General features: G+C 37.8%; 1 protein-coding gene across 8 annotated transcripts in view; it reads left to right on the forward strand.

The window, feature by feature from the left end:
- Positions 1-14,261, forward strand: part of CEP70 (centrosomal protein 70) — a 79,794-nt gene that overhangs the window by 12,272 nt on the left and 53,261 nt on the right. For 5 of the 8 annotated variants that reach the window (XM_033855355.2, XM_033855357.2, XM_073803784.1 and 2 more), the window contains 4 exons: positions 9,150-9,275; positions 12,118-12,208; positions 12,333-12,456; positions 12,789-12,969. In XM_033855355.2, the coding sequence (XP_033711246.1) occupies positions 9,150-9,275; positions 12,118-12,208; positions 12,333-12,456; positions 12,789-12,969 (522 nt within the window). Of the gene's footprint in view, positions 1-7,471; positions 7,660-9,149; positions 9,276-12,117; positions 12,209-12,332; positions 12,457-12,763; positions 12,970-14,261 lie in introns of those variants that run through there. The other 3 variants (XM_033855359.2, XM_073803785.1, XM_019934240.3) reach the window with 2 other exon arrangements.

Below are 14,261 nucleotides of genomic sequence, written 5' to 3' on the forward strand. Positions count from 1 at the left end.
CAACAGTGTGTCCACATCTGAAATATTGTTGAAAAATAAAACCAGAGTTTGTGGGACCATAGGAGAGAATCGTGTCTACCAAACGAATTAAAGGAGAAATCTAAAAATCTACAGTGGGGAGAAATGACATTCTTACAGAAGGGAGAAGTGATTCTTATATGGAAAGATAAGAAGCTAGTCCGCATGGTGACAACTATTCATGATGCCTGCATAGCATCTACAGGAAAGGAAGACAGGAGGACTGGCCATCAGATAAGTAAGCCTACTTGTGTATTAGAGTATAATGTATGAAAGGAGTTGATTGATCCAATCAATATCTGGCAAACTTCAATATCCTCTGGAAAACTTGAAAATGGTATAAGAAAGTGGGTTTCTATTTGAGTAATTTCAGTTTATTCAATGCATTTAAAATTTATTGTAGCCTTAAGGCACAGAATAAAATTACTTACAAGCAGTTTTTGTTAGCAGTAACTAGAGAATGGGTAACTGGTGAATGTAGTTCATTCATTCACCATTCTGGTGAAGGTAGTGGTAGTCCTGCACCTGGTCCTTTTTGTGGCATTTCTAAAAGAGCCCCCGCACAAAGATCCACCTTGTCAATTCTCAGGTAAAATAAAAGAACATATCCTAGAGAAAATAATCCCCACAGGACTAAAAAAAAAATGCTGCCAGATAGTGTAGAGTCTGCTCTTCCAGGGGAAAGTGCAGTGAAACATGGTGTATTTGTAATAGATGTTCTGTTCCCCTGCACAGAGGTGCCTGCTATACTCCCTGTCACACTCTAACGAAATAATAGGATGCTTTAGTTTCAAATGAATACATTAAGTGCAAAAAAAGTTGTTGATATTTACTCAAACACGGGTGTTTCAGTATTCACTTACATAACAAATTGATGGCCACAGACGTTAGTTTCTATAAAACTCCCCTGGTCAGTAATGTGTTAAATCATATAGAAAACAAAAAGTGGAGTTACACATCTTTGTCATAATAATAGTAGCTTTTATAATTGCTCATGTATTTACCATATTTACCATGCCATTTACTGAGAGCTTTAGTTTTTCATATGGCTTCAATTTACTGTCTAGTGTCCTTTCATTTCAACCTGCAGGACTCCCTTTACCATTTCTTGTAGGGCAGGTCTAATGGTAACGAACTCCTCAGCTTTTGTTTATCTGAGAATGTCTTAATTTTGTTCTCTCTTTTGAAGGACAGTTTTGCCAGATATGGGATTTTTGATTGACAGTTTCTTTCTTTCAGCACTTTGAATGCATCATCTCACTACCTTCTGGACTCCAAAGTTTCTGTTGAGAAACATGCTGGTAATCTTATTGATGATTCCTTGTATGTGATATGTCACTTCTCCCTTGCTGCTTTCAAGATCCTCTCTTTGTGTCTTTCAGAAGTTTGATTATAGTACTTCCTGGTGTAGGTCTCTGTGAGTTTACATTTCTTGGGAGTTTGTTGAGCTTCTTGAATATATATATTTGTATCTTTCAACAAATTAGGGAAGTTTTCAGCCATCATTTCTTTAAATAATCTCTCTGCCACTCTCTCTCCCTTTTCTCCTTCTAGGACTCCCACAGTTTGTATGTTGGCCTGCTTGATGGTGTCTCACAGTCCTTTAGGCACTGTTCACTTTTTAAAAGAAATATTTATTTATGTATTTATTTGGCTGTGTCGGGTCTTAGTTGCGGCATGTGGGATCTTTTTTTAAAAATTTTATTTATTTATTTTATTATCATTATTTTTTAATTTATTTTGGCTGTGCTGGGTCTTCGTTTCTGTGCGAGGGCTTTCTCTAGTTGTGGCAAGCGGGGGCCACTCTTCATCGTGGTGCGCGGACCTCTCACTATCGCGGCCTCTCTTGTTGCGGAGCACAGGCTCCAGACATGCAGTCTCAGTAGTTGTGGCTCACGGGCTTAGTTGCTCCGCAGCATGTGGGATCCTCCCAGACCAGGGCTCGAACCCGTGTCCCCTGCATTAGCAGGCAGATTCTCTGCCACTGCGCCACCAGGGAAGCCCTGGCATGTGGGATCTTTTGTTGCAGTGTGCGGGCTCTTCTTTGCAGTATGCAGGCTTGCGACATTTGGGCTTCTCTCTAGTTGTGGTGCATGGGCACCAAAGCCCGTGGGCTCTGTAGTTGCAGCACTTTGGCTCTCTAGTTGCGGCACGCAGGCTTAATTGTCCTGCGGCATGTGGGATCTTAGTTCCCTGACCAGTGATAGAACCAGCATCCCCTGCATTGCAAGATGGGTTCTTTTTTTTTTTTTTAAATTAAAAAATTTATTTATATTTTGGCTGCATTGGGTCTTTGTTGCTGCACGCGGGCTTTCTCTAGTTCCGGCAAGTGCTGGCTACTCTTTGTTGTGGTGCACGGACTTCTCATTGTGGTGACTTCTCTTGTTGCAGAGCACAGGCTCTAGGCTTGTGGGCTGCAGTTGTTGCAGCACATGGGCTCAGTAGCTGTGGTGTACAGGCTTAGTTGCTCCGTAGTATGTGGGATATTCCCAGACCAGGGATTGAACCTGTGTCCCCTGCATTAGCAGGTGGATTCTTAACCACTGTACCACCAGGGAAGTCCCTGAAAGATGGGTTCTTAGCCACTGGACCATCAGGGAGGTCCCACACTGTTCACTTTTATTCAGTCTTTTTTTTCTGTTCCTTAGAGTCGATATTTTATATTGTTTTACTGTCACTTTTACCCATTCTTTCTTTTGCTTGTTCAAATTGCCTTTGAATGCCTCTAGTGAATTTTTCATTTCAGTTATTGTACTTTTCAACTCCAGAATTTTTTTGATTTCTTTTCAGGTTTCCCATCTCTTTATTGATATTTCCATTCTGTTCATATATTTTCTCTTAATTTTTCTCCACATCTTCCTTTAGTTCTTTGAATTTTTTTTTTTTTTTTTTGCAGTACGCGGGCCTCTCACTGTTGTGGCCTCTCCCATTGCGGAGCACAGGCTCCGGACACGCAGGCTCAGCAGCCATGGCTCACAGGCCTAGCTGCTCCGCAGCATGTGGGATCTTCCCGGACTGGGGCACGAACCTGTATCTCCTGAATCGGCAGGCGGACTCTCAACCACTGTGCCACCAGGGAAGCCCAGTTCTTTGAATATTTTTAAGATGGTTGTTTTAAAATCTTTGTCTAGTAGTTCTGCCATCAGGTCTTCTTTTTCAGGGACAGTTTTTGTAGATTTGTTATTTTTCCTTTGAATGGGCCATACTTTCCCGATTCTTTGTATCCCTTATTTTTTGTTGAAAACTGAACATTTCAATCTAATAATTGGGTATGTCTGGAAGTAAGATTCTCTTCCTTCACCAAGGTTTTCTGGGTTTTGTTTTTGTTTGTTTTAAATTGTCATGGCTGTCTCTGTGCTGAGGATCAGCCTGAGGTATAAACTTAAGGTCTTTTTTTAGCCTACATCTTTCTTGGTCATGTGCAGTGACTTTCTAATTTCCCATATGTGCATTTACTTTTATTTTTTTAAATTATTATTTTTAAAATTTTGTCTGCATTGGGTCTTTGTTGCTGCATGTGTGGTTTCTCTAGTTGCGGCAAGTGGGGCCTACTCTTCATTGTGGTGCACGGGCTTCTCATTTGTGGTGGCTTCTGTTGTGGTGCATGGGCTCAGTAGTTGTGGCTCATGGGCTCTAGAGTGCAGGCTCAGTAGTTGTGGTGCATGGGCTTAGTTGCTCCACGGCATGTGGGATCTCCCCAGGCCAGGGATCAAACCCGTGTCCCCTGCATTGGCAGGCGGATTCTTAACCACTGTGCCACCAGGGAAGTCCCTGCATTTGTTTCTAAATGTCCTAGTTTTTAAATGTACGGTTTCCAAAAGGGGAAAAGAGAAGAATGAAGAGAAGAAAAGGACAATGGTCCTTTAAATCCCCTGTACGTCACTTTAACCAGCGTGAGAGGAGCTTATAACAATGGGAGGAAGTACAATAAGACCCCTGCTTCTTTTTCTGCTCCTCTGAGATCAGAAGCAGCAATCAGTCAGATCACAGAACCCCGGAATTTGGAGGACAAGGTCCTTTTTGCCCACCCTGACTCACACAAACTGGGTATAACCTGCTCCTGGTACATTGTGCACAGCTGCCTGCCTTAAAGCTGAGGGTGGGGAATAGGTAACTTTTACCCTGCTGAGAGGTGAAATAGAGTGAAATTAACCACAAATCATCATTTAATACTTCAGTGGAATTTGCAAGCCTCAATAGACTCAGAGTTCCAAAATAGTTAACATGAGACAGATTCTGCCAGTGAAGTTTTTTTCTAGTTGGGGAGACTCATTCCTTATGCTTCCTATGCTGCCATCTTCCCAGAATCATCTCTTCCTGATCTTGAAAAAGTGGATGATTTCAGATTTGGAGCAGAACTGGTTCAAGATATCAGACAACAAGGAAGCTACTAGTGGAGTCATATCAAAAGGATAGGCTTGAATAGCCTTCCCCCATCCAAAGATGAGACCACATAAGCTTCAATAATAATAATAATAATAATAATAATAGTGAACTGAAATCCATAAAATATGTTTAAATTAATGACCTCATACTGATATTAGATTAAAAATTTTTTTTTACAGTAGGTCCTTGTTGGTTGTCTATTTTAAATATAGCAGTGTGGGGCTTCCCTGGTGGCGCAGTGGTTGAGAGTCCGCCTGCCAATGCAGGGGACATGGGTTCATGCCCCGGTCTGGGAAGATCCCACATGCCGCGGAGCGGCTGGGCCCGTGAGCCATGGCCGCTGAGCCTGCGCGTCCGGAGCCTGTGCTCCGCAACGGGAGAGGCCACAACAGTGAGAGGCCCGCGTACCACAAAAAAAAAAAAAAAAAAAAAAAAAATAAATATATATATATATATATATATATATATATATATATAGCAGTGTGTTTATGTCAGTCCCAAACTCCCAATCTATCCCTGCTCCCCCAACCATAAGTTCATTCTGTAAGTCCATGAGTCTCTTTCTGTTTTGCAAATGAGTTCATTTGTATCATTTTTTTTAGATTCCACATATAAGTGTTATCATATGATATTTGTCTTTCTCTGTTGGACTTAACTTCACTTAGTATGATAATCTCCACGTCCATCCAGGTTGCTGCAAGTGGCATTATTTCATTCTTTTTAATGGCTGAGTAATATTCCATTTTATATATACCACATCTTCTTTATTGATGGACATTTAGATTTTCTTCCATGCCTTGGCCATTGTAAACAGTGCTGCAGTGAACACTGGGGTGTATGTATCTTTTCGAACTGTGTTTTTCTGCAGATATATGCCCAGGAGTGGAAATGCTGGATCATATGATAGCTTTATATTTTAATTTTTTAAGGAACCTCCATACTGTTCTCCACAGTGGCTGTATCAATTTACATTCCCACCAACAGTGTAGGAGGGTTCCCTTTTCTCCACACCCTCTCCAGCATTTATTGTTTGTAGATTTTTTGATGATGGCCATTCTGACTGGTGTGAGGCGATATCTCGTAGTTTTGATTTGCATTTCTCTAATAGTTAGCAATGGTGGACATCTTTTCAGGTACCTCTTGCCCATCTGTATGTCTTCTTTTTGTAAAAAAAAATTTATCTATCTTTGGCTTCGTTGGGTCTTCGTTGCTGCGTGTGGGCTTTCTCTAGTCGCAGCAAGCTGGGGCTAGTCTTTGTTGCTGTGTGCGGACTTCTCATTGCAGTGGCCTCTCTTGTTGCAGAAGCACGGGCTCCAGGTATGCAGGCTTCAGTAGCTGTGGCATGTTGGCTCAGCATTTGTGACGTGCAGGCTCAGTAGTGGTGGCACACGGGCTTAGTTGCTCCGTGGCATGTGGGATCTTCCCAGACCAGGCTTGAACCCGTGTCCCATGCGTTGGCAGGCGACTCTCAACCACTGCATCGTCAGGGAAGTCCCTGTATGTCTTCTTTGGAGAAATGTCTGTTTAGGTCTTCTGCCTATTTTTTTACTGGGTTGTTTGTTTTTTGGATGTTGAGCCGCATGAGCTGTTTGTAAATTTTTGAGACTAATTCCTTGTCGGTCGCATTGTTTGTGAATATTTTCTCCCATTCTGTGGGTTGTCTTTTCATTTTGTCTGTGGCTTCCTTTGCTGTGCAAAAGGTTTTGAGTTTAATTAGGTCCCATTTGTTTATTTTTATTTTTATTTCCATTACTCTAGGAGATGGATCGAAAAAGATATTGCTGTAATTTATGTCAGAGTGTTATGCCTATGTTTTCCTCTAAGAATTTTATGGTATCTGGTCTTACATTTAGGTCTATAATCCATTTTAATATTATTATTAATAATAATAATTGCAGTGAACTGAAATGTATAAAATATGTTTAAATTCACAACCTCATACTAATATTAGATTTTTAAAACAGGATTATCTTCAGAAGATAAGGAACCAATTCATTTTCTTGAAAATTGGTAAATCAATGGAAGCACTATTAATGTGGGACCTTCTTGACATATAAGAACGACCCAGAGGAGAGGAAGCTAGGTTTCAGAGCTGGTTTGCGTCTGGTTCACCCTTACTCTGAGAGTTATAGCCCATCTAGGTAACAATTTTAAATGGGGGAGTGACTTTGATTTTAGCATTCATTTTCACAGATTTTTCTTTGGATTTGGCAAATGCCTTCAGGGAAAAAGTGAATTTTAATCTTCTTGATTTTTTTCCCTTGATAATTCGTCATTATCTTATTAGTTCTTTAATGCTTTTAAGAAGAAGACATTTCTTTAACATAGTTTATTCAACTTTTTTCATTGTCTTTGGAGGCAGAGTTTTCTGCTGTACTATCACCAAAAAGGAGGCTACTCACCTCATGGAATTTAGTTTTATGTAGACGTGTTCATATAAAACAAATTACACAGATAATTAAGCTGTGTAATTTGTAGAAAAAGTCTAAGATAATATACAGTGGTATGATTAGGTAAGATCTGTTTCGTTCAGCATACTAATATATGGCAATGACACCAATTATCTATAAGTTTCTATGTTTCAGGTTCTACATACTTTCTATATGTTGTCTGACTTAATTCAACCTATGAGATACAGGTATTACTGTGTTTTCTCTTTTACAGATGAAGAAATCAAGGCTCAAAGATGTTGAGTTTGTCCATGTCACACAGTTTAATAAATGGTTAAGCTGCTAGTCACTCAGGCCACCTGACTCTGAACCTCTAAACCTTTATACTTTACTCTTTGTAGTGCTAGAAGAGCATATAAAAAGAGGACCTGATCTAGTCATGGGATCAGGGGAGATTTCCCTGAAGAAGGAAATATGAGTCGAGAGCTGGAGGTCAAGTATGAGTTAACTAAGTGAAGAGGATAAGAGTGCCTAGGCCTAGAACCTGGAGGGAGATGACACTTTGAAGATCTGAAAGAAGTCTGGTGTGGCTGTTAGGGAGATTGTTAGACTATGTGGCTCCACACTCTTGGGGGATTCTCTTACATTGATATTTACTCCCCTTATGTCTGCTACAGACGTATTCTTCCCACTTTAAAACTGGCTGACTCCTGTTGGTGATGCAGTAGGAAGAACACAGCATCACCTCTGAAGTATTCTTGCCAAAAAATACTGAACCTGAATTTAGATGTAACTAGTTTACAAGAAATACAGGGGATGAAGAAATATGTTAAATGATAAGAATACAATAAGCCAAATCTGAAATGTGAGTAATTCTATAAGACAAATGGCCTATTTCTTCAACAAATAAATGTCAGGTTAAAAAAAAAGAGGGTGGGGGAGATGAGTGAGATTGTTACAGATTAAAAGAAATTTAGGAATGCTATATGCATTCCTTGAATAAAAACCCCAAAAGACATTTTTAAGACATTTGGGGGAGAATTGAACATGGGCTAGATATTAAGTTATAGTAAGGAATTATTACTATAATTGGGTGTGACAGTGGTATTGAAGTTATGTTTAAAAAGGGTCTGTATTTATTAGAGATGAATACTGAAATATAATTGGGTAAGGAAGAAATGAAACAAGTATGGAAGAATGTTGGTTATCATTGAACCTGAATTAATGGATACTTGGGTTCATTGTACTCTTTCTCTACTTTTATGTATTTTTGAAAATTTCTCTAATGAAAAGTTTAAAAACTAGCTGAAAGGTGATAGCCGTTGAAGTTGGCTGATATTTTTGAGAAGTATCTTTATTTAAAATAAAGGTGGGAGGGGTAACATAGTGGGTGACTTAGTTGTTGGAGACCAGAATTTAAAGGGGAGAGAGTACTCTGTGATGTCAAGCAGCAAAAATGGCAGAATTTGAGAATTTGTAATATGTTACTAGGTTTAGCTGAAAATGAATTATTGGTGGCTAGTAAATTGTTTAGTTGGATTTCACTACCTGAAGCAGATATAAAAGGACAGAATAGTGCTTTGCAAGAAATACTGAACTAGCAGCTGGGAGACCTACTTCTAAGGAATCTTGGGAAGATCATTTTACCTCTCTGGGTCTCAGATGGTTTTAGCATCTGATATACTGGTACAATTCTCCCAGCACTCTCTCTTGCCAGCTCTGGGCAGCTATAGATTTTGGATTAAACAATTTCCGAGGTTCTCTCAAGCTCTGAGATTCCATGATGCTAATGAATGTGTGTGTGTGATTGTGCCTCTGCAAAGGAGCAGTTAGATATCAAAAAATCCAAGGAAATATTTTCCTACAGAGTGGCACAGTCTTAGACAACAAGAGCAAGTGATGGGAGGGTAAACTTAATATAAACCTTTGTGTGTGCCATACAGAATCCTTTGTTGCTAGCTTCTTAGCTACTTAATAAATAAAGACCACCTAAGAATGGGGCACGTCATTTACCCTTCGAATTAGTCCAGTGAATTGTTAGACTGGCCTGTAACTTTGGGTCAGACACAGTTCTTTTAGTTTTTTGGGGAAGCAGCTTCCAAAAAACATCAATTTATTTATTAGCATCACTTGCTTTTCATATTATCTAGTTAAAACAAATAGTTTTCTTTGTGTGTATGTATGTAAAACCCCATAATGCTTTATTTCTGGAGGAGAACATTATAAAATTCCTGAAATCAGTTTTCTTAGAGGTCATAAAAGTTTTGACACAGGAATACTTAAATTGCCTAAGAGTAGTAGGTTCTTTTAGATGTAATTTCCTTTAACAACTGCTGCACTTTTTTCTTAATTTAGGCAACTCACAAATTTTTATTGCCAACCTCTACTTCCTTTGACTCTACAAAGAAAATTGTATCTACAGCAGCCCCTGAAGCCCAGGAGTCCAGCAAATCATCAGACGGACTCATGACTGAAAAACAGGTAAACCTAAAATATTTGAAGCCAGTGTTTGTCAAAATATATGTCAAAGGATACCACATCTACAAATGTGAAAAATCTTACTTTCAAAGGCTGCTTTAGTAAAATCATTTTGGGAAATGATGAGTTAAAGACTATTAAGCGATACCATTATTCTAAGACTTCACAATACAGTAAGTCCCCCACATACAAACCTTCAAGTTGCGAACTTTCAAAGATGCGAACGTGCATCTGGTGCCAGCAAGGAACCAGAACCTGTGCCATCAACGTCAGGCGTGAGTGAAATTGCATCTCGCCCTCCGTCTCCTGCTGCTGATTGTTCAGCTCTACCATCTCCCACCTCCTCTCCCTCCTCCAGTCAGTAACTCTTCCTGCCTGTTCACTCGATGCCAGCTCCTGTATGCCAGCTGTTGTACTGTACTAGTGTACTTTTCAAGGTACTGTACTGTAAGATTAAAAATGTTTATTTTTTGTGTTTGTTTGTTTTTTATGTATTATTTGTGTGAAAAGTATTAGAAACTTATTACAGTACAGTGCTGTATAGCCGATTGTGTTAGTTGGGTACCTAGGCTAACTTTGTTGGACTTAAGAACAAATTGGACTTATGAACACGCTCTCGGAACAGAACTCGTTTGTATGTAGGGGACTTACTGTACTATCAGTCTCCAAAAAGAGGCTTTAGTATACAGTATTTCCTACTTATTTAACACTAATCTGATGAATATTTCATTAGACTGGTGTTCTGCAGCACATACTTTGGAAAATACCATTCTCAACTATTTTCAGAATTTGCGAACAGTTATGTTTTATTTTCTCTTAAAAGAGCTATCAAAGAACGATATGTGTAATTGGGTCATTCAAAATGTGTGACATTGTTATTTATAGAGCATTTTGTTTTTATGAGTCATAGTAGGCATCCACTTATATACCCACACAGAGCTTTTGGCTTATCAGCATAATTTTAGTTCTGTGTCATTAATCTTTGTGACCAGAAGACATAAATAAGGGAAAAGGTTGTGGGAGGGAGGAGGATTATAGAAAGGATAAAGAAAGGGAACAAAGTCAGCAGTCAAAAGGAAAGATTTGTTTGGCACTGTGAGTCATAGTGCTATCAGAGAGTCATCATAATAATTTGTTTTTTGTCTTGATAGATTTTTTTAAAATTGAAGTATAGTTGAAGTATAGTTGATTTACAGTACTATATTAGCTTCAGGTGTACAACACAGTACAACACAGTGAATCAGTATTTTTACAAATTTTACTCCATTAAAAAATATTATAAGGGCTTCCCTGGTGGCACAGTGGTTGGGAGTCCGCCTGCTGATGCAGGGGACACGGGTTCGTGCCCCGGTCTGGGAAGATCCCACATGCCGCGGAGCGGCTGGGCCCGTGAGCCATGGCCGCTGAGCCTGCGCGTCCGGAGCCTGTGCTCCGCAACGGGAGAGGCCACAACAGTGAGAGGCCCGTGTACCGCAAAAAAAAAAAAAAAAATATATATATATATATATATTATAAGATAATGGTTATAATTCTCTAGCTATATGGTGTATCCTTGTTGCTTATCTGTCTTGGTAGATATTTTAATGTCTGAGGGGCATTTGGATGTGGAGAATACTTTTAAAAATTGCCTAGGTGGGTGGGAGGGGAGAAGTTGTCTAAATTATTAATCTTGAAGTTATTATGATATTTACATACTCTACACTAATGAAAATGTATAAAATATATTTTTTCAAGCATTTAAATAGATTGAAAATTCACTCAAATTATGTTTTCACAAATAAATAAGATACTTAAGGTATTTTTAAAAAGAACACAAAGTACTCACACAGTGATTTCAAAATTGATCATTGTACTTAAATTAAGAGCCTGTTATAAAACTGTTAAGATCATGGATTTAAATGTGTCATTTAAAAAAAATCTCCATTTCTGTTCTTATCTATATTTTATGTTCTTATTTTTCTTCCCATTGTTAGGTTTTTATTTATTTTAGTTTTTATTCTTTTTTAATCTAGAGAGTGAGAGTTACTTACCCTCTCAGGTTTATGGTGTAAATACATATTTAGAATCAGCAATACAAAACTTGAGTGTCTTTCAGAATGATTCTACTAGAATCAGTTCCCTGGATGGGCAGACTCCTTTTCATAGTTAGTTCCTTGTATGATGGACAAGTTCTATCTAAATTACTGGCTCTGTCAAGTCAGATATGTTTTGATTTTGTTGTGATCCTAGTCAGGATTAAAGTGACACTTGTTTCTTAGTGACTCAACCTTCCTTTACTCTTCAATTAATATAACCTAATTTGCAGCTTTTTATTTTGATTGGGGCCTGGTCTGGTTCAGTTAAATAAAAAACCTAAGGGTGGGACTTCCCTGGTGGTCCAGTGGTTAAGACTTGGCCTTCCAATGCAGGGGGTGTGGGTTCGATCCCTGGTTGGGGAGCTAAGAACCCACATGCCTCGCGGCCAAAAAACCAAAACATAAAACAGAAACAATATTGTAACAAATTCAATAAAGACTTTAAAAAAACAAAAAACAAAAAACCTAAATTCTGTTTGTTTCACTGAAATTGCAAGGTTTTTTATTTTTATTTAATTTATCCATGAAGGCCTATATATGAGTATTCTGGAATTATATAATGTAATTATCTGTGCTTCTTTGCATCCTTTTTAGTCTCTTAATTTTGTTAGAAACAAATTTGTTTTAATTTTAATCATTATATGTGTATAAAAATTCCTATTAAAGCTTTTGGAGAAAGTCTGTTATTTTGGAAACAAAGGAAATTATATACAAGGGTATTTCTTCACCTTATATCTTAAAGTTGATCCTTTTCTCCCTCGTAATTGTAGCGGGAAGAAGCAGAATGGGAAAGCATAAACGTGCTGTTGCTGATGCATGGCTTAAAACCTTTATCTCTAGACAAAAGAACAGATACGAAAGGTAATCAGGTCCTATTCTTGCTTCTTAAGATAAAAATGTTCTTTTTCTGTTAAAAAATTTTTGATGTTAAATTTTTTTCCTTATCTTTATTTTTACTATGTGTATTACATTTCAAAAAATGTAGATCTCATCATTTTTGACAAACAATCATCACAAAGGATGAGGGAGAATTTAAAAACTTTGATGGAAGAAACATCACGTCAACAGAACATGATCCGGGAGCTCATAGAAACTAATAAGCAGCTTAAGTAAGAAAATGGAAAAAAAAGATCTCTTTTCAATTGTTTGTGTACAAGTGGTATGCATTCTAAAAATAACTCCCTTGAAAAAAATCTTAAAATTTAATTTTCCATTGTGATTAAATATTAAATTAAAAATGTTTTTAGTAGGTAAATCTTTTGGTAATAGCTTAGCTTAGATATGTAATGGTATCCTATATTTCTTCAGTTGGTTTGTGTTATAGGATAGAAATTTTAAGAATGCAAAGAAATTTTAGAAACTCATTGTGTTGTTAGATGGATATGTTTGTTGATATGTTTTATTTTTATTACTAAGGGAGGAATTGTGTATGTGTTATTAGAAATGAACTTCAGCTACAACACAGCCGAGCAGCAGATCAGGAACAACGAGCTAATGACTTGGAACAAATTATGGAGAGTGTGAAATCCAAAATTGGTGAAATGGAGGATGAATCCCTAAATAGGGTTTGCCAGCAACAGAATAAAATAAAAGAACTTCAAAAGGAGCATAAAGCTTTACAGGTACTGAGCTAAACATTTTCTTACACGATGGTATTAAGACAGCTTGTCAGGGTTACAGGTGACTTCATGTTGCTTAATTCAGTGGTCCTTATCTTACTTGACCTATCGTTGTTGCCTTGAAATACTTTGTTTCGTTTCCAGAACATCCTCTCTTCTGGTTTTCCTCAACCCCACTGGTTATTTTTCAGCTCCTTTGCTGATTCTTCTCATCTTCCTAACCTCTTAGTGTTGGATTCCCCAGACCTTTCTCTTTCCTGTAAATTCTAACTCCCTTGGTGATGCTCAGTCCAATTCACAGCACTTTTAAATCCATAGCACACACCTCTTCCCTTAATTTCAGACTCACATCCTGCACCCTACTTGATATCTCTACTGGATGTCTAATAGACATCTAGAACTTTTTTACATGTCTAAAACTGAGTTCCTGAATTTCCTTCCCAAACTTTCTTCTTTTAGTCTCCATTCTGGTCCAAGTCACCTTCATTTCTTTCCTGCTTCTCTCTTGGTTTCCCTACTCCCACCCTTGCCTTTTTCAATGTGCTCTCAACATAGTAGCTCAAAACACTCCAATGACTTTCCTTTTTGTTTTTTAAGAGGAAAATCCAAAACTCTTACCATGGCCTTACATGATCTGGCCCCGTGTTACCTTCTGACTTCATCTACTATACCTCTTGCATATTCTCCTCCAGCCACGATGACATTCTTGCTTTTCTTTGAAATTTTCCTTGACCATTCTCACCTCAGGGATTTTGTACATTTTGTTCTTCTTTTTCCCTCTGCCATGCATGCTTTTTTAGAGATAGCTGCATGGTTTGTTTTCTGTCTCCTTACTCAAGTGTCACATCACAATCTCTCAGGGATTCCTTTTTTGACTACTTTGCTTACAGTTGGCAGTCCTATCCCCCACATATCATATTGCCTTCTGTGCTTTGTTTTATCCATAGTTCTTAGCACCATCTAACATGCTAATATACTATATACACTTTGTTTTGTTTATATATCTCTGTGTTAGAATGTAAGCTCCATGAGGGCAAATATTTTTGTCTATTTTGGTTAGGGCTAAGAAAGTGTCTTCTTTATTATTAGTTGTAGATGCTCAATAAATACTTGAATTATTGAGTTAAATTTACATAATATTTATATGGAATATACTTTGTGATTTTAAGTTGTTTTATTACTTTTTATTGAAATAACAATGTTATAACATTGAATACTTAATTTCCTAATGTAAAAAACCTCTTATTTCAAACCTCTGGTGTTTATTATGATTAAACGAAATAAATTTTTTGTAG

The sequence above is a fragment of the Tursiops truncatus genome, chromosome 4 (assembly GCF_011762595.2).
Source record: "Tursiops truncatus isolate mTurTru1 chromosome 4, mTurTru1.mat.Y, whole genome shotgun sequence".
In the NCBI taxonomy this organism is placed as follows: domain Eukaryota; kingdom Metazoa; phylum Chordata; class Mammalia; order Artiodactyla; family Delphinidae; genus Tursiops; species Tursiops truncatus.